At 32.2% G+C, this 25,933-nt stretch overlaps 1 protein-coding gene across 8 annotated transcripts in view; it reads right to left on the reverse strand.

Moving 5' to 3' along the window:
- The window catches only part of LOC132726506 (ATP-binding cassette sub-family G member 1-like), a 77,491-nt gene that overhangs the window by 33,896 nt on the left and 17,662 nt on the right, over positions 1 to 25,933 (reverse strand). For 4 of the 8 annotated variants that reach the window (XM_060711834.1, XM_060711832.1, XM_060711831.1 and 1 more), the window contains exon 1: positions 4,939 to 5,276. The exons of 1 other annotated variant lie outside the window; for it this stretch is intronic. In XM_060711834.1, the coding sequence (XP_060567817.1) occupies positions 4,939 to 5,149 (211 nt within the window). In that variant the 5' untranslated portion in view covers positions 5,150 to 5,276. Of the gene's footprint in view, positions 1 to 4,938; positions 5,277 to 10,321; positions 12,781 to 13,122; positions 13,242 to 14,998; positions 15,155 to 15,630; positions 15,732 to 15,974; positions 16,144 to 16,893; positions 16,996 to 19,346; positions 19,386 to 22,657; positions 22,718 to 23,207; positions 23,359 to 24,135; positions 24,254 to 25,246; positions 25,362 to 25,933 lie in introns of those variants that run through there. 3 more of the 8 variants (XM_060711830.1, XM_060711833.1, XM_060711835.1) reach the window with 3 other exon arrangements.

Genomic DNA, 25,933 nt, shown 5'->3' on the forward strand with positions numbered 1-25,933 from the left:
ATTTTACTTTGCATTTCATCTCTAAAAAATACACGTTATGTAGTTTATCTATAGCACCTTAAATTTACAAATGCTTGTGACCATCCTGATTTTTCTGATTTATCAGAACCCAGTCCCCCACCTTCCTCCCTCCACCCATAAAATAAGAATGGACAATTCCAAACAATTCAATTGATAATTTTGTTATTACTTTTGGCCAACCCTTTTGTATGCATGAGGGATGTTCTAAGAACAAGGTCATTTGTGTTTTATTTCATCTTGGCCAATGTAACATCAATCTACCTCAAGTCAACTTTGGTAGTTTAGCAGGGAGGAAGGTAGTCTAGTACTGGTGCAGCTCTCCAGGAACGGTGGTTAGGAAACTACCTGCCTATATGACTGAAATTATTGTAACTGTAAGTTGCCAGGGAAAAGGCGTAAAATGAAACAAACAAAACCTCAAGTCAATACAATAAACAATGATGCATAACATTTGAAAGTATCCTGCCATCAATTTCACTGACCTTTGTACAGTCTCATTGTTTTACAGCTGTATTCATAACATAATCGATACACAAAATGACTGGAAAAAGAGCCGCAAATGCTATTAAAATGATTGGTCTCACTGTTGACCTGTAATAATATTCACCATCAAGTGTGCCACAACTCAAAATTATATGTCAATTAGATAGATCTGTATGTGGGAAGCCAAGTTAAGAAAAACAGCAGTGATTTTTTTTTTAGAATTTTCAAAACCTGTGGCTTTAAGTTTCTGAAGGGGAAAAAAAGTGCAGTAAATCAACAAAAGGATGAGAATGAAATACATGTATAGCAAGTACTTTTAATCACATTTTCCAATTCAAATTTTTCTCATTAATAGCAGTTTATTTGGCAATTTAACTTTTTTTTACTGCAGGTTACAGAACTTTTTTTTTTCTTCAAGGGGAAAATATTTCTCCATTTTAGAGGAAAATACAACATTTTATGGCTAGTGGAAACAGGCTGTTGGCTAGTGGAAACAGCCTGTAATATGGTGTAAAATGTGGGGAAAAATCAATGATCTGGCACATTATATAATTTACAGCTTAAAGATGCAGTTTTATCAGGTTATTCTGCAACAAGTAATGACCTTAGTTGACCTCAAAATCAATAGTGATCATTTACTTGACAATGTTCTTATGTCTATTAGTTTATAACAAATTTCTGGAAGTTATTGATCAGTCAAGGATATCAGCAAAGTGACACTGTGACCTTGACCTTTGACCTAATGACCTCAAACTCAATACTATTATAGGTATTATCTATACTGGTCATGGGCAATGTCTGAGCAAATTACATTTATAAACAACAGCTTATGTATGCATACTTCTCAACAAATTGATCAGACATTAGGATAATTGGACAAGTACTGTAATGTTACCCCACTTTTTAAGGCTAAAATAAAATAGTGTAAATTGTGTGTTTCCCTTCCATTTAACTACCCACTTTAATCAGTGCTATCCAAAATATTTTAAAGACAAACATTTTCATTTTACTTCAACATGAAAGCAGTCTGTCACATCTTTGTATTTGTCTCATGTTTGTTTTAGCACTGTTACAATTACACACAAATTGGACTAAATATTGAATAAAACTTTGAAAGTCTGGTTCTAAACTTTAACTTAGTTTAAGCAAATGCTTATACAACATGTATTTTATAAGCATTCACAATTTTATATCTATGAAATCTATATATGTCAGATAATGTACATGACATACAAAATTATCATATTCAACAAAAAAAAAACGTTTTTAATAAAAGTTATCTTACCAACATTAATTTTGTACCATACACAAACTGGCATTCAGGTTGTGGGAGGGAAAACAAAGATATTTTTAAGGTTGGCCTAACTGGGGGCATAAATATTGTGCTCCACACGGTGCTTTATGAATTCACAATCAATATAAGAACAGTGAAATCTAATACCTTACTGATAGGTTACATATGGAGTACTGATAAATAACTTGTTTTGCAATAGCTGGTTTCACTGTAATTTACCCCTTTTTAAAGTTCAGTCTTAAAATGTCAGTTAAAAGAAAATCCAAATGTTTATTAAATTACAAAACCATGCATTTCTATTTTCTTAACAGATTCTGGTTACAAAGTGCCACTTATTGTCAGTGTAATACCAGTTGTTTGAATGCATGTAAGTTTTTGATATAACTCTGAACACAGCACCAGTGTATTACCAGAATATACTAAATAGCAATTAGCACTATTCCTGTGGTGCTAAGCAAAATACAGGCTTAGCATAATGTTGCATATATAATTATAATTAAACAACACAGAAAAAATATGTTGTTTGTGCGAATTTGTGCAAACATGTAAAAAAATGTTAGTTATCATAATAAATCTTAATTGATAGCTGACTTTAAATATCCTAAAACTGACAGTGCATTCAATCAGTGTTTATTCTAGGATTCGAAAAACAGGGGGGATTTTTATCGAAAAGTGAGAATTTATTACATTTATTGATCTTTTTCCTTCTTTGTCTATGTAAAATTTCCCCCCTTTCTCTCAAAAAATAGGGGTGAATTCTCAAAAATATGGGTGAATCCCCCCATCGCCCCTCCTAGAATAGACACTGTTCAATATGTCATAATGCAGCACTTGGTTAGAAAATATACACGTAATATGCAACCATTACAAGCTGCTTAGAATGTCATCTTAAAATTTTTTGCGATCTAAACCAACAGTATCAGTGATGTCTTAGCAAAATACACTAATATACTCTGTATTATAAATATGTGCCTGTACATATTCTGTACCAGTGACCTATTCATTCCTAGTACCAGGTGAGATACCTGTATTCATTCAACAGATTTCTGCCAACTTTTTAATCATCCATCTCTTATTCACTCCAAGAAAAACACCAAAAATCTGATGCTATAAAGAATCTGTTGAATATAACAAACTGCACTAATAAGCATCAAATGATGTGTCTTTTTATATGAGTTAAAGCACTATTAAGTGTAATTATCCATCATCAGCATTTTTATCAAAAGAAAAAGGAGGCCTCTGTGGACTAGTGCTTAAGGTCTTTGACTTCAAACATACTACATAGTGACTTGCCCTTCACTATTATGGGCTAGAATCCTAGCAGTGGCTTTAGATTCTTTCATGTTAGGATGTTAACAAGCTAGATTACAGAAGGTTCTACTCAGGTGCCTGCTCATGCCTGAAATAATGTCTTTACAAGCTTTATTCCTTTATAGATCTATGAGATATTGACCAAGGATTTCAGTGTCTATTCTAGGACATGCAATTGAGGGATTCACACTATTTTTCAAAGAACATGTGCATGAAAAAATCATATCTGAATTGATGAACTTTCTCAAAAAGTGTAAAAATTCCAGTTTGCCTATTTGTTTTCATTTACAACTGAAACCTTATGTAGGAAACTGTTGGTTACGAGGGGACCGCTCCTGTTACTGTAATTAATTATTTTTGTTCAAACAATATCAACAGTTTAATGTTTGGATGTATCAAATTGTTTATAAAGGGCTGGCGTAGTGCCACTCACTTTGACCTTGACCTTTGACCTACTGACCTCAAAATCAGGAGCAGACATGTACAAGCCATATACAGCCTACACACCAAATATCAAGCTAAATTGTAGCTCTAGTTATTGTTTAGACAAGCTTTAAGTGTTTGATATCACCATGAACTTGACCTTTGGCTTTCCTCCACTGACCTTAATATCAATAGATTTTCTACTGGCCATTCAAAATGTCCCTAGGTACGAAGTAATATAAACATATAAACCACATTTTATTCCATCTGTTTGACATATTTTTAGATAACACTGAAAAATATTGCATCTTATCTTTTATATGTTTGTTATCATAAAATTAAAGATACCGGCGTCTTTAAGATTTGTGTACTTTTTGTTGTTAGGTCTGGACAACTATTTCAATCAACTTCTGGGCAAATTTCAAATCATAAATTTTTTTTTACTGCTTTCCCCACAATAACAAAAAGCCAATACCTTGCTATTAACACAATTTATTATCTATTTACGGTTAGAACAAAATGATTTCTGGTTTAAATCTAAGTAGACCTACTGTTTATGTCTTTGTTATAATTATATAATTAGCATATATATATACCATTTCATGTGAACTTAACATAAGAATTTCAAAATTTGTTTTAGGTTTAGACATCAGTGGGGCTGTTGGGGTTATTGTCACCTCTGAACAACTTGTAGGAACTGAACCGGGCTGTAGATATCTTTTACATGACTGTATACTAAATAGTAGTACCCAACCATGTAAAAAGTACTCATTGGTTTCAGAAGATACTGGATGACAACATTTGGTAATTACAAAAATATTACATCCAAAATTATGTTTTCAAAAAAAATTCTTTCAAAGTAAAAGTATAAAGTTATAAATGGAATAAATTCAGAATGACTTGGCCCAGGATGATAAGGTTGATTGCACACTGATTCATCACCTTTTGTCTTCGACTTTTGTTGTTCAACTAAGTAGATAATCTTGAGTGACCTCAATTATCACTCAAGTTAATCCAATCACTTGTCCAATTAAGCTGTAACAATATAGGTTATGTCAATTATGTATCCTGATAAATCGCTACAGACAGTATACAATATTATAACAAAAAGTAGCGGAAAAGACCAGAGCCAAAATGTCAAGGAGGTGAAAAGTCCAGATACATTTTATCTTCTTCCAGTTTGATGATCATATGTCACAAAAATTAACATATATGTATGATCTGTGTCATTAATCAAGGTTTGATACCCAACGTAGTTGATTATAACTAGATAGTAGGCTATGCGGGTGGGGGGGCGGACTATAACCACAACACTGTTGACAACAGCCTCAGTGGGGCTCTAGCAAAAAGTTTCATCATTACAATATAAATTGTGCAAATTAGATGTCTACAGTCTAGCTACATACCTTTCTTGTGGTGACCATCTTTTACACTGTATCGTAGATCCCTAAATTCTATATCTAAATTCCTTTTTTTCGGGAGGTCATACTTCACTTTTTGATTGTCCTGAAACTGCTGCGTACTCGAGTTTCTATTCAATCCGGGACACTCGGGTTTTAATTGCCAAACGTCATCTTTTAAAGGAATGTGCACATGTACGGACAACAGTTCCGCCATAATAAAACAACTGGCAAATTCTATTTAATTCTTTAAAATCCAACTTATGCCATGCTTCTTCGTTCAACAAACCACTTTCCAGCCATTTTGATCAGTATCCTGACCACTCCGTGTACAGGAAAGATACATTTTTGTGAATAGGGGTCAACATTACATTTGTTTTTCTCAAATTTGTTTTAAGTGGGATTTTATTTTAATAACATTGCTATTAAACAATACAATACATAGAAATACTCGAAGTTTAAACAAAGAGATAAAGATGATAAGAAACATTAAACAATAAACAGTATCTGTAACTGCCGAAATGCCCTATTTAATGAGATGATCCAAAAACGTAAACAAAATTTCATGTTTGATTTGCAGTTTGCGATTTTAGGTATGAAGTTACTAAATATATTTAGCTAGTGTAACTAAATGTTTCATGAAGCTGAACACCACTATTTAAAAACAAATCCAGATCAAACGTCACTAAATATTTCCTTCTTACATAGGTAGTAAAACGTATTCCAATGAATTTAACCTTGCACAAATAAGGTGATCCATAAGGGCAAGCGTGTTTTCTCTGAGAACAAAAAGTGCTATGGTCACAGAATAACAGTATGATGATGAAGCGTGGCAGTACAATGGTGACAGTCCATCGTACTGTCATACTGTCACCATCGTACTGTCATACTGTCACCATCGTACTTTCATACTCTCACCATCGTACTGTAATACTATCACCATCGTACTGTCATACTATCACCATCGTACTGTCATACTGTCACCATCGTACTGTCATACTCTCACCAGGGTACTGTCATACTCTCACCATAGTACTGTCATACTGTCACCAGCATACTGTCATACTCTCACCATTGTACTGTCACCAGCGTACTGTCATATTATCACCATAGTACTGTCATACTATTACCATCGTACTGTCATACTATCACCATAGAACTGTCATACTATCACCATCGTACTGTCGCCCACCACCATTGTACTGTTACCATCGTACTGTGAGTGTCATACTGTCATGCACACAATCATATTGTCACAATTGTAATGTCGCCATTGTACTGTCTTTACTGTACTGTCACCATCATACTGTCGTACTGTCACCAGCACACTGTGGGGCATCACAATTGTACTTTGCACCGCCACCATCGTACTGTCGCCTTCCTATGAGGCATGCCGTAATTGAATATAAACATGGAGGAAAACATTGACTGTGTCATAAGGTCTCATTTTAACAATGGTTTGGCATACAAGGAATTCTTATACTGATGAGAATTGAGCAAGGTGAAGCACGATAGTATGACGATGACAGTATGATAGTGATGCATGACAGTACGATGGTGAAAGTACGACAGTATGATGGTGACAGTATGACAGTACAATTGTGACAATAGGACAGTAAGATGGACTGTCACCATTGTATTGACATGCTTCGCCATCGTACTGTCACCATGGCCCTAACGGAACACTGTATACAATTGTTTGAGGAATTACTAATTAATGTAGTTGAGAGCTTCTAATTAAACCCAATATTAACTGGTTTGAACCTGCAACATAATATAATGGGATAAGCAACTACAGATTAAGCAAGTCTTGTGTAGGCATATATTTGACAGTGGGTCAACTGAAAGCACTTAAAAGGTTTTGCTTGTTGACTTATATTCCTCTAATTTACACTGTTTACTATAGACTAAGAGGTATTCTATCACAAAGATTAGCGAGACAAAATAGCTACATATGGAACTGAAAGGACAATGAAATAATCGGTGTTTATCTCCAGTTGCTTGTATTATTATAAGTCACAGTTTGAACTCATCATTGTCCAAGACTGTTGATCTGCCAACAATCAATCAAATCCATACTTACCAATTTCTATACATAACTTAGAAAATACTTTTGTTTTGAAGATTACTGCTTGCTAACTAGTATAAAATTTACACATCGAAAGTTGCAGCTGTCAGAATCAGAATGATATGTGAACATTTGACTTCCAATTAGTCTTACATAATGGTTGTTTGTAATGAACATTTCAAAATCATCATACATGCTTCAGCTTAAGAACCCCAAAATTTTAATAGTCCTTTTTCTGTGGCCCAATGTGACTTAAACAATGACAACATTTTATCGGTAAAGAGAATGTTATAAAGCTATGTATCTAAGACATTCTTTAAGTTTCATTACAATTATTCTGCATTTGCAAGCAATTTCAAAATTGCTTGACGTTTTTCTTTAGTTTAACCCATCAGCAAATTTTTTTGATCTTATTCATTTATGTAAATACAGTGAGCCTCTGCAGGGTGACCCTCTGTAGAACAATGGCAACCTCATAACATCAGTATTCAGGCATCAAAAATATTTTTAGAGTCACTCGTCCTGCAGGCCGAGTAGCTTTTAAATTCAACGTGCAGGCAACATTTTTCTACTCGTCTTGCATAGATTTCTTAAAGTCTACTATAACCTCCTTAGAGCAACACCTCTCCACAACAACCAAAACTTTTGTCTCCCAAAGGATGTTGTTCTGCAGAGATTGCATGGTATATAAAATATTTAATTCAAAGTTATAACAACAAAAGTTAATCTTTTTTATTATTTATTTATTTTTATAAACTAAATACTGACTTTTATAAAGAGTAGCATATCTCTTTATAATACTACCTGAACATTTTCACAAATTGATTATTTCTTAATTTGTAACACGTAACAAAATGTGCTCTTGCAAGCACCAAAACTTGTATAATGTAAACATCTATATATCTTTAACACTAGCTGTTTTATTCCAAATTCCTGATCATATAATTCATAATTATATGCAAAAACATATATGAAATACAATAGACCTACATGTAAGCGTCCATCACATTTCTCCCTTTAAAGCAGCATGCCTCCAAATTTGTATTAATTCTATAAAAACATAAAAAATTGTTCCTTATCAAGAAAAAAATAATACCAAGTTTACAAATGAAGCACACTAAACAGCAGCAAGCATTTAATAACACAATTTTGTATAATAGTGCTATTATTTGAAGGATTAGTATATTCACTTAGAGGCATGCCACTTTAAAAACACCAAAACATTAAAACACAGAAAAATAAACATTAGTTTTCTTTCATATATTAAATTAAAAAAACAAATAACAAATCAGTTAATATTTTAACTGTGTTCTTTTTTAAAGCTATTTTTTGCAGTAACAGACATTGAAATTTCCCTGTAACAACCTATAAATCTTTAGTTAACAAATATTCATAGTCATACAGTAACAGATATTTTCATCACTTTTAAAATGTAATGAAAGGAACAAATCTTCAAAAAAACATAAAATATTTCAAAATATGTCATTGTCTTTAAAACGATGAAAACAAAAGACAATCTTTAACAAATGCATTATTAACACTAGTAGTAATATTTGGAGCAAATATAAACAAACATAAAGAGCAATTACAAACAAACATAAAGAGCAAATACAAACAAACATAAAGAGCAAATACAAACAAACATAAAGAGCAAATATACTGTAAACATACATAAAGATCAAATATAAACAAATATAAATAATTCTACAGCACCATTCAAAATAATGACACAAAAATAATTTCACTTTTATTAACCAATTTCACAAAGTATAATATTTCCATCTATGCACTTGAACTCACAGGAGTTGTCTTTTCTTTCATGATAATGAAATTACTTAGCAAAATATTTTACAGCTATACTCGGGCAAGCTTAATGTCAAACCTGCTGAATTTGTGTATTGGACTTGCCTAAATGTAAATTTGGAAGAGCCCATTTAAAATTTTAGAGGAGCTGAAGAGACATTTGAATTTGGAAAAGTCCATTTAAAATTTTAGAGGAGCTGAAGAGACATTTGAATTTGGAAAAGTCCATTTAAAATTTTAGAGGAGCTGAAATTTAAGAGACATTTGAATTTGGAAGAACCCATTTAAAATTTTAGAGGGGCTGAAGAGACATTTGAATTTGGAAAAGTCCATTTAAAATTTTAGAGGAGCTGAAGAGACATTTGAATTTGGAAAAGTCCATTTAAAATTTTAGAGGGGCTGAAGAGACATTTGAATTTGGAAAAGTCCATTTAAAATTTTAGAGGAGCTGAAGAGACATTTGAATTTGGAAAAGTCCATTTAAAATTTTAGAGGGGCTGAAGAGACATTTGAATTTGGAAAAGTCCATTTAAAATTTTAGAGGAGCTGAAATTTAAGAGACATTTGAATTTGGAAGAACCCATTTAAAATTTAAGAGGGTCTGAAATTTTGGAGATATAAATATCAAAATACAAAAATTGAGCAACATGTACCACCATGTACCACCATGTACCACCTAGGTCCAAAGTTATAAATTTTTTTCTAAGCTCAAACTCAAATCTCAGGTATTTGATTGGTCAGAAACCAGCACAGAATGTAATATTGACCAATGAAATTCCCGAGATTTGACACAGAACTCATTAAAGAGTTTTATAACCTCAAGGCCTTATCATACTGCACAGAAGGCCAGGCTCTAGATTGGTGGTAAAGGTCAGTCACTTTTGGTTTTAGCCTTTTGGGTGAATTGCATTTTTTCCCTGATCAAGTTTTAAATATGTTTTATATGAACTGTCAATGAATGTCATATAAGTTGAATCAGCTAATGAAATGAAAATGGCAAGATACCTGTCTACACATTCATCGATTTATAGAAAAAACAAATTCTATACATAAGAAAAAAATCTTTGAAAAACAGAAGAAATTTTTCATCCATTGTTCAATTTTTCACTTCATGTTTCCCTTTTTTTAACAATTTAATACTTATTATGACAGCAAATTCAAATTCAGTCCATTAAATACCCATTTAGCCTATGTTAGGGAATGAAAGGCATTACATTTTCCACAATCTCTCATGAAAAGGCTTAATAAAACCCTGTCAGCAATTTTTTAATATTCACTTTTGTTTTCATTTTTATAAAATGATCTCCCCTGTACAGGCCTCAAGGTTATAAAACTTATTTCTTAGCTCTGTCTCAAATCTCAGGTATTTTCATTGGTCAGTGTAGATTCTGTGCTGATTTTGGACTAATCAATTATCAGAGATAGGAGTTTGAGATTAGAAAATATCTTAACAACCTCTGACCCTGAATTTTGTAACAAAGATGAATGGTGCGCTCATATTAATACACAATGTCATGTATCATATGTAAACATAAATGATAAACATAAATGCATATGCAATTCTCATAATAATAAAAGTACAAAGAAACTAAACATCATGTGATAAAACCATAAAATAGCAAATCAAACAAGCATAACAAAAATATCATTTCTTTCATCAGTAGCTTTGTCAGGGCAGCATTTCAAACATTACAGTTTTTAATCAAAAAAGGAATTTCAAAACAAAATACCAAAGTATTTCAAAACAAAATACCAAAGTACTAACAAATAAATCAACCTAAATGAAAAACAAAACAACAAAAAAACAATTATACAGACTAAAAAGTCAAAATAACAACTCACATGAAATATGATAAATATTGGAAGAACATTTTAATATTTTATATAACCACTTCATTCCATTTATCAACTATCAGCACATATTTAGCATTTTAAAGGTCAAAGTTCAAATTTTTGACTTATCTATTGGAGAATATGATTGTCTAAGGGTTTGTGAATAATTTACTAGACCAACATAAATCATGTTTTGAATTTAGAAAGCCTTCTAGCACCTTATTATGAAAATATGTGAACATTCAAAAATTTCAATATTTAGACAAAAACTAAAAAACAAAGAAATGAATACTAATTTAAATGACTAACTTTAGCAACATCAAAAATTTATTTTCGTGGTGATATGAACAAATACAAATTGATCATTTTAAAACGACACTAGAAACAAATATAAAACCTGAGTATGTAACAAAGTTTCATATCAAAATATGATAATTTTTCATTTAGATACATTAAAGGAGCATAACTACTAAATGATTTCAAATTCAGTAAACTACATATATCTAAGAGTAATGTAAAAGACCATTATCTTCATCAGCAAACAGAAGGTAAATGTAGTGTCATTTAAATCTGATAATAACATTGAATTCAGTACAACAAAACTGTCACATTAGTGCAGTAAAAGGTTAACTCCTATGGCTTCAAAACAGAAATTAACTCATTACTGCTCTAAGGTACAAGATTTGAAATATTTCATTTATAACAGTATCATCTTTAACTATAATTATGAAATCTAGCACAACTCAAGTGAAGTCGAGTCTGTTCAATACTTTTTTGACAAGACTATAAATATAGCCTTCCAACACCTTACTATGAATAATATATACATGTATATTTAACATAAGTAAGGTATAATTTTTAACCAAGGACTCTGTTATGCTAGTATGCCCCTTTAATGTACATAAATTTCATATCTGGTGGTACAAAATTAAAACATGTGCCATTTTATTGTCATTTTATTCTTATTGTCCCTATAAGACTTAAAGGAACTCCACTGAGGTTAATAAGCCTAGAAACAAAAAAAATAATTTTTCACATAGATCAACATGAGCTATTAAAACAGAAATAGAAATAAAATATAATTAAGAAACATACAGGAAATACATTGAAAACCGTATTTTTGTGCTATTCTCTGTCCGATTCGAGTGAAAAGCGTTTAAACGCTTTTCAATTGTGGGTCATTTTTTACTATTATAATTATTATTTTGGAAAAACGGAATGAGCTAATGATCTGAAATGTTGCACATAAGTTTTTGGTATAATAGATCTACATCAAATAGAGTAATAATCTCAAAAAAATATTTCCAGTCCCGTCATGTCAAAAAACCTCAGTGGAGTCCCTTTAAGACCAGTCAAGTATATCTAAAATCATAATAAATCAATGAGACACAAAATTGTGTTCAATATAGTATTGAGTACCAATGTCCAATGTTAGAAATGATAAAAAAATATACATGATATATAATGGTAACAATTACTAAGGAACTAATGAATTTTTATTTACAACTCGGTTATTGTTTAAAAATAACTGTTATTTTATGACATCTTTACAGAATGGGGATCAGTATCGCTTTTGATACAATTGAGCAAACGGTATGAGGGATAAAGGTCATATGGGTAATTACTCTTTTTTACTTCTTTGTCTTCAAAACCAAGCAATCAGTCCTGGTATACATCAAAATACATAATTATGTATACCTTTATATACATGTTAAACAGTATACATGTACATAAATTTATATTTGAATTACTTCTTTATATTTATGTGTAGACTTTTATCAGTATTACTTTGTCCTTGTAAATCGTACAATTAACACCTTGATATAAAAAATACGTATATACCTTCATCCTCGATATCACTTTATTCATAATTCTGGTAAATATACGAACAATATTGAAGTTTTTTTTATCTCTGAGCTTTGACTCTCCAACGTAGTACAAAATAACAACTTACACGCAGTACGATAAAAAATACACATAGTACGATAAAGTCTACATAGAATTTGGCACCATCAACATCGAGATCAGAGAGTATTGCTTTGGTTTCCATGTACCGACATTCTGGACTGTGCACAGATTTCTCGCACTCCAATGCTTCCCTGTCAAACCCATATACTGCTTGTAAGATGCCCTCAAATGCATAGCTAAAATTACAATTAAAATACATTACTGTATAAAACAATGGAAAAAAAACAGTTTCTACGCTAAGATATAATATACAATACTTTCCTAAAACCATTTTAAGAAAAAAAATGTATTGTGCAAAAGTGATGACCCATGACAATATAGATAAATTTTCTTGAAGGAAAAATATACCCTTTTGGGGAAAATACAAAAGTAAATGATCTGAACTCGAGACATCATTGTCATATCAAATCCACATAACTTAATCATTGCATAATATTCTATACACTGTAAGCTACAAATTTAGATGCAAAGAATTACAATCTTTCCAAAGAAATAGATGTAAACCAACTCCTACTGACCTGATGTATGACATATAGGTAATCCATTGAAGGTAAATTGGTATCGTATCAAAATTGACAAAAAATCCACTAAACATTAACAGTGGTATACCGGTGATTGGTCCCAAAAATACTGCAACCTAAGTAAAAGAAAACAAAATATTATACATGGATAAAAACATTGTTTAAAATAAGTAAGAAGAGGGCCATGATGGCCCTGAGGTCGCTCACCTGTATATAGGTCCCCGAAGTGGGGCCAGTTTAAACCCCAGGGCTTTTCTTTGAACAAACTTGGAATTAAGACACCCATTAGAAGATGTTTCATGATGTTAAGTTTTTGCTATACACATATAAGGAAAAACAATGACCTTCTCCCCCCCCCCCCGGCAGAGTTAATTTTAACCCAAGGGCTTTTATTTGAACAAACTTGGTAGACACCCATAAGAAGATGTTTCATGCTAAACATCTAAGCTCTAGCTCATTGGGTTTTTTAAAAGAAGATTTTTTAAGTTTTTCCTATACACATATAGTTTAAAACAATGACATCCCTGGGGCGGGGCCAGTTTTGACCCCAGGGCTTTTATTTGAACAAACTTTGTAGACACTTATTAGAAGATGTTTTATGCTTAATATCTAAACTCTAGCTATTTGGGTTTTTTCAAAGAAGATTTTTTAAGTTTTTGCTATACACATATAAGGAAATCAATGACCCCCGGGCGGACCAATTTTGACCCCAGGGCTTTAATTTGAACAAACTTTGTAGACACTCATAAGAAGATGTTTCATGCTTACTATTTAAACTCTAGCTATTTGGGATTTTTTCAAAGAAGGTTTTTTAAGTTTTTGCTATACACATATAAGAAAAATCAATGACCCCCCGGGGCGGGGCCAATTTTGACCCCAGGGCTTTTATTTGAACAAACTTGGTAGACACCCATAAGAAGATGTTCCATGCTAAACATCTAAGCTCTAGCTCTTTGAGTTCTTTAAAAGAAGATTTTTAAAGTTTTTACTATATGCATATAGGGAAAATCAATGACCCCCATGGTGTGGGGCCAATTTTGACCCCAGGGCTTTTATTTGAACAAACTTGGTAGACACTGACTAGAAGTTGTTTCATGCTAAATATCTTAGCTCTAGCTCTTTGGGTTCTTTAAAAGAAGATTTTTTAAGTTTTTACTATATGCATATAGGGAAAATCAATGACCCCCTGGGGGGGGGCCAATTTTGATCCCAGGGCTTTTATTTGAACAAACTTGGTAGACACTCATTCGAAGATGTTTCATGCCAAATATCTAAGCTCTAGCTCTTTAGGTTCTTTAAAAGAAGATATTTAAAGTTTTTTCTTTCGGTTGCCATGGCAACCAGAGTTCTGCATGGTATTTAATTCTTTGAACAATTTTTAAAGGTGACCACCAAAGGAACATTCCTGTGAAGTTTGGATGAAATTGGCTTAGTGGTTTATGAGGAGATGTCATTTGAAGCAAAAGTTTATGGACGGACGGACGCCGGGCGGACGGACGCCGGACGAAAAGCGATCACAAAAGCTCACCCTGTCACTTTGTGACAGGTGAGCTAAAAACTAACAGCAGGCTGCTTTGCTAAAATTACAAAAATAGCACATTACTTGGTGTTTTATATAATTATATTGTTAAACTGCAAGTTAAAAAGAATTTCATGTCACTACGTAGTCAACCGGGTGTCTATCTGAATAATTCAATGATGTGTTACTCACATAAAAAAAGTAATGTGTAAAGAGTTACAGCCCTTACTTAAATATCATCTATCTTACCAATGATTGCTTTATTGTCATACCTAACAATCACTGGTAAAAAGATTAATATATTAGACCAATGCGTTATAATATTTATGTCACTACAGAGTTATTGCCCTTTACCTGTAAAGATGTTGCAGCTCCTATTAGAAGTCCCAATGATTGTGCTACTAAGGAAGTTTGTGTCAGCAATGTCAAAAACATGACAAAGCGCATTAGATCACTAGGCTGTGAGGTCATCCAGTACACTATACTTCCATATATAAGCGGAAATATAATCTGCAAACACAGAGAAAAAAATGTCCATACAATATTAACAAAAGTGATAAAGTAAAGTGAACCTACTCTATAAGATTTTATTAACAACACCTTTTTGTATTGACCTGAATTTAAATAGGCCTTCAGCTTTTATTTTCTGTTGGGAAAACAATTCTGTGTTGTTTCAAACTAAGTATTTCAGTTACTTTATCTTGGAAAAGTGCATCATATCACTGTTAAGCTTTCTTCAAAACAGTGTCCTGAAAGCTATTTATAACACATGAGGCTAAAGTTTATTCTTCCAAGTGATTCAACAATTCAGTTGTTGACAATGCGTTATGCCCATCTCAAAAAATACTCAAGGATTTCACCCTTAATGCCCAGGTGAGCTCATATCTGTTCATGTGAACTTAATTGAAACTTTGAGGTACTTATACTGTTGCTTATATTTCACGAAATACAAAACTAGTGAAAGTTGTTCTATTTGTTTTTTTTACCTGAAAAGGCATATCAGCCATGGTTTTAGCCAGGTAGTAAGCTTTCAGACTGTACCAGTAATTCAAATGTTCTCTTACACACACTGTCATCTCCATGGGAACTGTTTGAAAATAAATTATACATGTGACATTTTAAATTTAAATATACAACCTGAAACAAGAGTTTCACCATCTATTTCATTTTATCTTATACATCTGTATTAAAATGGTATAACAGGTTTGACCAAATATTAATAGCTAACTTCGAATTGAAAATTTTCATATAATACACTGATATTCCTATCTACACACTCAGGAATGAAATGCATTTAATCTGTTGGGGTTTTTATCCCGGCAAAACTTACATGTCAGTACAGTTGGCATAAGTGCAGAAAACATTAGGAACAGCATACAAAAGAAAAGACATCCAGCGTTGTTGAACACCTTTGTTGCTTCATTCCCAATACCTAAATATAGCACACCAATCAGGATGCCTACAGTAAGATGTGAGATCAATCGAAGTCGAGTCAATGTCTGAAATAAATATATATAGAGAAATATCATCATGAAGTGATAGTGCTTTACATAACCAGTTTTACATATGACCTTGACATTGTCTAAATGACCATGACCATGATAACAACTAGGTCTGCATGACCTTACTGACTTTGACCTTTGTGACCTTACTAATGATGACTGTAGGTCAAGAACACTTACAATGAGCTTTCCTAGACCTGTATTACATGAACTACATCACTCTGACTTTCACTTAGCTTCTATGACATTAAGAAGGCATTTAACTACTATAATTATGTCACTGTGCCTTTATGACAACAATTTTTCCTTTGACCAGTCATTTTCCACAGAATTTTATGGTCAAGCACGTTATTAAAATGCTTATGTGAACTTAATTGCAATCTATTCTTCTTGCTTGATTTCAAAGCAGTAAATAGTAGATATATTGTACTTACATTAGCACACATATTAAGGATATAAACTGTTTTCAAGTAGCAAGGCACTAAATATAACACAGACGCAGTGGCTATTATGCTGCACTTTTTCATTATCCCTCATGTACAGACTCAATCAAACTGAGTCTGTAATTTTCATGCAATTTTCTTCTTTTTAATGTGCCCTTTTTCCAGATTTTACAAATTATAGCTTAGTTGGCCTATATAGTAGGGTTTTTCATCATAAGATATTAGTACTTTTCAGAATTTGGTTTCCAAGTATAAAATAAATTTCTACCCAAAATGTGTGTCTAAACATTATTGAAACACTTACTGCATCTCTCATAATAGACATAAATGTTCGTATAAATAGAATCTTGAACTGTGTAAAACATGATGTGTTGAAAGTATGGCATTCTTGGTCACCTCCTATCTCCTGAAATATACATGTATGAAATATTTTACTCTTAACCTATACAATTTTAAAGTACACAATATGGTACTGAGACATCAAACATATTTAATACAACAGCTAGTCTTACATGATAAAAATAGTGTAAGACATACCAATATCAACTTGTAAGGTCACAAACAGTGGTGATTTATAAATGTACCCTCTTCATCAATTATTGATTAAAATTTACACAATAATTGTATATTGCCAAATAATCTAGAAATTTACATTGTACATTGTATAATGATTAAATTATATTATTAAACATTGTAGATCTAAACGATGTATTAATGTACACTGTACAGAAATTAAACATTCAAATTTATAACTGTACATTGTTATAATTATGCTCTAAAAATGAACAGTCACGTCATATACCGGTAGATGTACATTGCTAAACTTTCTATAAAATGCACAATGTTACAATATATATCATCTAATGATTAAAATAAGTTATATATGTGCATTGTTTAACTATCTAGTAATGTACCTTCTATTGAATATATTAATGACAACATAGTTACACTCTGTACATTGTTAAATGTTAGCTGAGCTATTATTAAATGCACACTGTACATAACAGTGAATTCATAAATTATATTTTCGCGGGCATTAAATTTCGTGGTTTTGTCCAAAAACTGACATTTTTGTGGGTTCTCAAACTCATCGATTGTTGTTTTTGCTAGATAAGCTTAAAGCAGATAAAATCAAATTAAGTTAAATCTTAAATTCATGGACTGATCTATCCACTTGACCAATTCACAAAAACCACGAAAATTAGTGCCCTACAAATAATAATAATTTTGCAATTATAACTACTTATAATTTTGTGTACATTATAATAGAATTAATAATATAGTTAGTAAATTGAGTAAGTATTCATACTTATAGATAAACTGTAAATGATCCATTATTATAGTAACTTCAAGCAGTACATCAAAGCCCTTATATTATTAGTTATAAAGAGTTTTGACAGGTTATATGGCCTTTTATAAACGTTTGTTTGTAAAATATAACCTGAGCCGCTAGGCGAGGGTTATATTGCAAATAACCGTTTATATACATGTCATATATAACATGTCAGAAATATTTATAACAAATTTATAATACAGCAAGCATGATTTTTATAGGAATAAAGCAAGATTGCTCTATAAATTGACAGCAGCCGTGTATATAAAACTAATATATAAACGTCATGAATATCCAATGAAAAGCGAAGTTACAAACATGCAGTATTATAAAGTTACATGTTATATTGTGACCAAAACTTACAATAAACACTATATAAGAGTAGAAAATGATAATATCTAAATATCTACACATTCATTTGCACTCATTATATCATGAACTTAGAAAGGGGAAGCATGCAAAAGATGAAAGATGAACAAACATAAATAAACAAAAATAAAGTCTGTTGGAAGAACATTACACAAAAGAAGAGAAGAAAGTAAGCCATAATTGCAATGGATTGTTTGCTTGATTAATTCAGATCATAATGATCCATGGATCATTTACCAGGCCAGTTCAATTCATTAAGGCCATGGATCATTCACCTGTTTATTCAGATGAAAATGGCCATAGATCATTAATAACCTAACCAATTCAAATCATTATGATCATAGAAGGCATTTTCAAGATAATAATGTTCACAATGTCACTTGGCAATATTAGTATTAGCATTATTATAATAGTTCTGAAATAAATAATTGCAATGTTAATCAAAATCAATCGCTTCATTCTTTTTTTTTTCTCCTTTTTGAAAAATGATTAAATTTCTTTAAGAAATATAGGAGTAATTGTGCACAGAAAAGTCATTATTTGAACCAATCTATCAACAAGGGATTTCCCTAAGAAACAAGTGGATTTGTAAATTAGAATTGACCCAATTGTTCTAATTCTAATTCTAATTCTTTTTTAAGCATCATGCCTCCAGGTTCATGCACTTTTCATGAAAATTTTTAAAATGTATTAAAAAGTAAAATATTGTGAAGTGAAAAGAAAATATGGTGATAAAAACTGCAAAATCAGCCATGAATCGCACTTTACATGTAAATTATTACTTGAATCTTGAATCATTTAACTGTTCTGAAAATCTTGTTACATTTTTCTCAAGTTTGGTTTTTCTTGAAATTTTTTGGCTCATCTGAAGGCATGCACTGTTTTCCAAAGTTACTATGTCCTATACAAGCTATATAACTAAACACAAAATCATGCATGTAATCATTCACCAAAATGCTATAATTACTTCAAGGAAAACAAACTTGTATTAAAAACAAACTTGTATTATAGAAACCACACACTAGTAATCATGCACTACAAACATGTATACAAACCTCTGTCAATGTACAGTCTGAATCTGTATCAGTGGAACACTGTTTGGAGAAAAGATTCAGAATAATAAATAATACTTTTTAATATCCAACAATTATACCTAGAACTATATGCCAATGATCTATTTATAGAACAATCTATTCACAACCTGGGATTTTGGCTTATTTTAGCATTTAACCTTATTCCTGGGGGTAGCAACTGAATTTACCCATGCAACCTTTGGGGACTAAAATCAGCTGACACATCCCTGCTAGCTGATCTCGGCCTTCAATATTCGATTTCAGTCAGTAAATATTTTGAAATTTTCCCTTTACATGAAAAATGGTTATGTCCAAATTGAAAGTTGGACAAGTCCATGTAATATATATAGTATGGTAAAGTGTTTATAATAACGTGTTGATATCATCCAATTTCCATTTGTTTTTCTCTCCAGATTTTTAAAGATTAATGGTTCATAATCAATTTTAAGGATTTTACAATGAACAAATGGAATTGAACTGCCAAATGCATTAGACCCTTAAAACACTGCATAGATGTGCAATGTAACTTTCAAAGGTTTAACAAAACAAAAGTGTAGATAAATTTTCAAAGGTTTAACAAAACAATGTCATAAGATTCTCAAATTACAATTAGATTTTTGGCAATATTTTTTTCAAGTGATAATTACCAAAAGCAGGCAAATTCATAGCCAAAATATAAAATTATCATAGCACACTTGCCTTGCTTCTTTCTTGATTTAAAAGTATATGTTAAAAGCATTTCTCGAATATACATATATTTTAATGTACTGTTTTATGTATAATTTCAATCTTCATAATGAACAAAATTCTCATCACTAATGATTATCTTATGATTATATCTTATACTAAATGACATAATAAATATTCTTAAATGCTACATATATATTTCACAATGAAGGGAAACCAATAAAACCAACTTTGAGTGCTTAGTAGCAGGCCAGTCTCAATATTTCGACGGCAAGACAGACCAATTTTATAATCTGATATTTCATAGATGTCTGTCTTTACAGAAGGGCGAACATCGTCTATATAAAACAAGAGGGCCATGATGGCCCTGAGATCGCTCACCTGTATATAGGCCCCCCCACAACCCCAACCCCCCCCCCCCAACGTTGCAGGGCCAATTTAACCCAAGGGCTTTTATTTGCACAAACTTGGTAGACAACCATAAGAAGATGTTTCATGCTAAACATCTAAGCTCTAGCTCATTGGGCTTTTTAAAAGAAGATTTTTTTTAAGTTTTTACTATACACATATAGTTAAAAACAATGACACCCCTGGGGCGGGGCCAATTTTGACCCCAGGGCTTTTATTTGAAAAAACTTTGTAGACACTTACTATAAGATGTTTCATGCTTAATATCTAAACTCTAGCTATTTGGGTTTTTTCAAAGAAGATTTTAAGTTTTTGCTATACACATATAAAGAAAATCAATGACCCCCGGGGCGGGACCAATTTTGTCCCCAGGGCTTTTAATTGAACAAACTTGGTAGACACCTATTAAAACATGTTTGATGCTCAATATCTTAGCCATAGCTCTTTGAGTTCTTTAAAAAAAGATTTTTTTTAAGTTTGTGCTTATACCACATATAAGGAAAATCAATGACCCCTGGGGCGGTGCCATTTTGACCCCAGGGCTTTTATTTGAACAAACTTGGTAGACACCCATTAGAACATGTTTGATGCTCAATATCTTAGCCATAGCTCTTTGAGTTCTTTAAAAGAAGATTTTTTAAGTTTTTACTATATGCATATAGGGAAAATCAATGACCCCCCCGGGCGGGGCCAATTTTGACCCCAGGGCTTTTATTTGAACAAACTTAGTAGACACTTATTAGAACATGTTTCATGCTAAATATCTTAGCTCTAACTCTTTGGGTTTTTTAAAAGAAGATTTTTTAAGTTTTTACTATATGCATATAGGGAAAATCAATGACCCCCCGGGGCGGGGCCAATTTTGACCCCAGGGCTTTTATTTGAACAAACTTGGTAGACACTCACTAGAAGATGTTTCATGCCAAATATCTAAGCTCTAGCTCTTATGGTTTTTTAAAAGAAGATATTTAAAGTTTTTTCTTTCGGTTGCCATGGCAACCAGAGTTCTGCATGGAATTAAATTCTTTGAACAATTTTTAAAGGTGACCACCAAAGGAACATTCCTGTGAAGTTTGGATGAAATTGGCTTAGTGGTTTATGAGGAGATGTCATTTAAAGTAAAAGTTTACGGACGGACGACGGACGGACGGACGGACGGACGCCGGACGAAAAGCGATCACAAAAGCTCACCCTGTCACTTTGTGACAGGTGAGCTAAAAAAGCCTTAAAGCGCTAAGTAGCAGGCAAGACAAAACAAAATTGCAAACAAATATAGTTACTCATTTATTAATTTAACTTAAAAGCAAAATATGTCAAAATTGTCTTTATTTTAACCAAACAATTAAAATTTAATCAATAAATATATCACAATAAAATAGTAATGCATCAAGTGGACAAAAATGCAATGTGACTATAATACAAATATGAAAAGGCCAATTTGTGTATATATATGTACATCTACTTAAAAAATATCTACTGTTGTAGAGTTTCTAAAAACAACCACTTAAACAACAAAAAGGTTGTACATCAACTACACACACAATGTTAAAAAGAAAAACAACAGAGAGTAACAGAACAACAAGTATATGAAATTGTGTTAAAAGTGATATCACTATATATAAATCTACTGATGAAATATTGTAAATACAAATGTAAAAGATTATGTTTAAGAAATGAATGTGCTTTCCTGGACTGCATTCAAAGATAATGCCTTTGTGTGTATTTGACTTTATTTATACTCGCCACCAGTTGCTCATATGGGCAAGACCTTCAGAAGAGTATTAGTCTTTTTAGATTTTTGAGGATAGTTAAAGATACAGAAAGATGCCCAAGTTCTAGAAGCTTCTCCTAGTTCTTTAACATGCCAAGTATTTGAGCACTCATACACAGGCCTTGATTTAAAGTCTAATCCAAAACAATGATAAATAATTTCAGTTGGGCAGCCCAGGAATCGAGCCCACAAGTTGAAATTACAAGTCCCACACTCTAACCGATTGAACTATGCGGGCTGGCAGAAAAAATTAACACTAAAATTTAGATTAGAACTTTACTATTGGTCAATTTTTAATTCCAGCAACCAATCAGAAGAATTGCAACCGGTCAAAAACAACAACAATAACCTAAAGCTATGAACAAAACATTGAAAAAGTAAAAGCATATACATGTAGTGCCATGCATCTGAAGTACAAAATACAAACCGATTTTTGTGACTCACTGCTAGGTGATGACACAGTACTGGAGCTCTGTGATCCACTCTCCTGTTTGAAGTGTATCATGACTTTTAATGTTCATTAACTATATATTATAATACAGGTATTTCTAAATTGTTTCCAAATGATGAAACATGGCAGTTCATTTTTTTATTTAAGATGTACGTAACTTTTTTTCTATTGATTTGTCTCCGAAGATCTGACATGGCTGAAGAATATAATAATGTGCAAATAGGATCACAGTAATAGATACAATCATCCTAAAACTTCTATGGCTATTGTACTAATACTAACCATGGTAATTTTTAATAGGTTTTTGGCTAAAAAACAACCAAACCCGTTTAAATGGATAAACACGCCTATTTTAAGACTTGTATCTTTCTAACAACCCATTCTGCTTTTAAATTACACAAAATATCTGTGACTGTAACAAAATGTAATTCTATCTATACAATTTATATATAGCAAATTCTTAACTATGCTTATTTCAATTTTGTGCTACCATTTTAAATGTGAGGTAAATGTTTCATATACTCACAGAATTTCTGTCGTCATCTTTCATAAAGTCTTCTGCAGCTATATATGAACTGTTGCCGTTGGCAACGTCTAAAAGTTTTGTGCGTTCATTGGCATCAATCTGTATACAGTCACTCAAATCACTGTCTGTGTTTATACTGGTATTTGATGATCTATAGAACAAATAAAAATACAAATGATTGAGTATATAAAAGTTTATCTTTGTAAATGTCTTAATTAAGGATATGTACTAGTATTCTGCTATGAAAGTTTTTTATCTTTCTTCTAGGCCAAGATCATACTTAGAAGTAATAAAGAACGTAGAAAAATAGCATTATACTAATATGAGATATCAAAAGAACAATAACAGTGCTTTTATTTTTAGTTTCAAACTCATACATATATTTGAGACGTGTCATGACAAAACCAACATAGTGGCTTTGCGACCAGCATGGATCCAGACCAGCCTGCGCATCCGCGCAGTCTGATCAGGATCCATGCTGTTCGCTATCAGTTTCTCAACTTGTTATAGAGTCTGTAAGCGAACAGCATGGATCCTGATCAGACTGCGCGGATGCGCAGGCTGGTCTGGATCCATGCTGGTCGCAAACCCATTATGTTGGTTTTGTCATGACACGGCCCATTTATTTTAATTACATATTCCACTGTAAAGTACTGAAATAGGTTTTCAAAAAGTTGTGGGAATGAAATTTCAAGTCATTCTAATGACGTTAGAGTTAATCATTACACACACATACTTTTTCTAAATGCAATATTTTTCAGATTTATACTTCTGCTTTTCTATATTAGTCCAACTACATAGTAACTAATGGGAACAAGATTCACAAGAGCTATTGGAAGGACAGTGTGCTAACTATTCTCAGTGCTTGATAGTAAAACAAGGGCCTTGATAATGTAGAACTTTCCAGGTTCCAAAGGTTTGTATTTACCTGTTTGATTGTCCAAATGTCTCATTGGCAAGAAATTTGTCAAGATTTCCTGATCTGACAGAGTTCATCAATAATTCAACATTTTCTTCTCCACTGTCACCAGCAGCTAGTTCCATTACTGTTAATACATAGAGAAATTGGTTAACTACTGGTTTATTGGTTAATTACTGGTAAGTTATCAAGGGAATGTAACATAAATGTAACTTAAAATTTCTATTAAATGCCCCAGGTTTTACATTTTCAAGGGGGTGGGGGGGGGGGGGGGGGGGGCGTTTATTAAAACACAGTTTTTCCTAAATGTAAAAATCATTGTAAATATGTTTGGTGATAAACAAGCTTTCATAATAACGTTAAAAAGTGTTTAAGTAGTTTTTAAGTTTATATGATACATTTTTGTGTTTACTATAAAATAAAATGGATTCTGAAGGATTTGTATAAAGTAATGATTTTACTCTTAAGTTCAGCACTGGTGAGTAGAATTTTTCCTTATCAAAAAATCTGGGGGGTGGGGGGCTTTTATTAGGGGAGGGGTGTTTAGTAGGAATTTTATGATGGAAAAATTAATGACACATAAACTTCCAACTAAAAGATCAAGGACATAAAGATGACGCATTAGACAATGATAACATTTTCAGAGAATGTGACAATAACAAGATTGTTTTTATATGACGCCACCAATCAACATGTATTAACTATATCAAGGACCATAACATTTTAAGTTAAAATACTGAAAGGCTTCACTTTGCAAACTGCAAAACAATCATATGACATTTTTTATGCCCTGAACTCAGATATTTTGTGATTATAATTTGTGCCAAAATATTTTACAAAGTAGACTTTCACTGACAGAGGTTGACAGGCAGACAGACAAACAAAGACACGATACCACCATAGGAAAACAACAACTGATAGTAAAACTGTTGTTGGAAAAGAAAGGGGACGTAAAAAGATAATAATCCAAAAAGGACTCTTGAAGTATAAACCACTCTTCTGTCTGTTTACCGATGGACAGAATGACCACAATACAGCGTGAAAGTGGAAAGGACAGACAAGACTAAATCTATATGCCCCTTTAAGGACTATGGGCATAAAAAACACATTTTAAACATACCATAATCAGCAGGGTTATTATATGGTGGACATTCTAGACCCATTGACTTTAAATAAGGCAGTAACTGTTTCACTCCACCTTTATACACACATTCCCCAGCTGCTAACATGTATAACTGAAAATATCAGAAAAATACCTTAATACATGTGATTTATAACGAAACAAAGCATTAGGAACTTGTATAAACTAAAGGTTGGTACAGCATGTCTTTTGGGAGAAGGGTTTGGCAGGGTTTTATTACTTTGTGCCAGCAAACAAAAAATCTGAGTCAATGATTTCAAGGTCTGCTTTAATACAAGTTAGAGATTTCACAATCTGGCTTAATACAAGTCAGAGATATTACAATCTGGCTTTATATGAGTCAGAGATATCACAATCTGGCTAAATACAAGTCTGAGATTTCACAATCTGGCTTAATACAAGTCAGAGATATTACAATCTGGCTTACTACAAGTCAGAGATATCACAATCTGACTTAATACAAGTCAGAGTTATTACAATCTGGCTTAATACAAGTTAGATATATCAAAATCTGGCTGAGTACAAGTCAGAGATTTCACAATCTGGCTTTACACAAGTCAGAGATATCACAATCTGGCTTAATACAAGTCAGAAATATCACAATCTGGTTTAATACAAGTCTGAGATGTCATAATCTGGCTTAATACAAGTCAGAGATATTACAAT

The sequence above is a fragment of the Ruditapes philippinarum genome, unplaced genomic scaffold (assembly GCF_026571515.1).
Source record: "Ruditapes philippinarum isolate M1 unplaced genomic scaffold, ASM2657151v2 ctg1045_1_1_1_1, whole genome shotgun sequence".
Classification (NCBI taxonomy): Eukaryota; Metazoa; Mollusca; class Bivalvia; order Venerida; family Veneridae; genus Ruditapes; species Ruditapes philippinarum.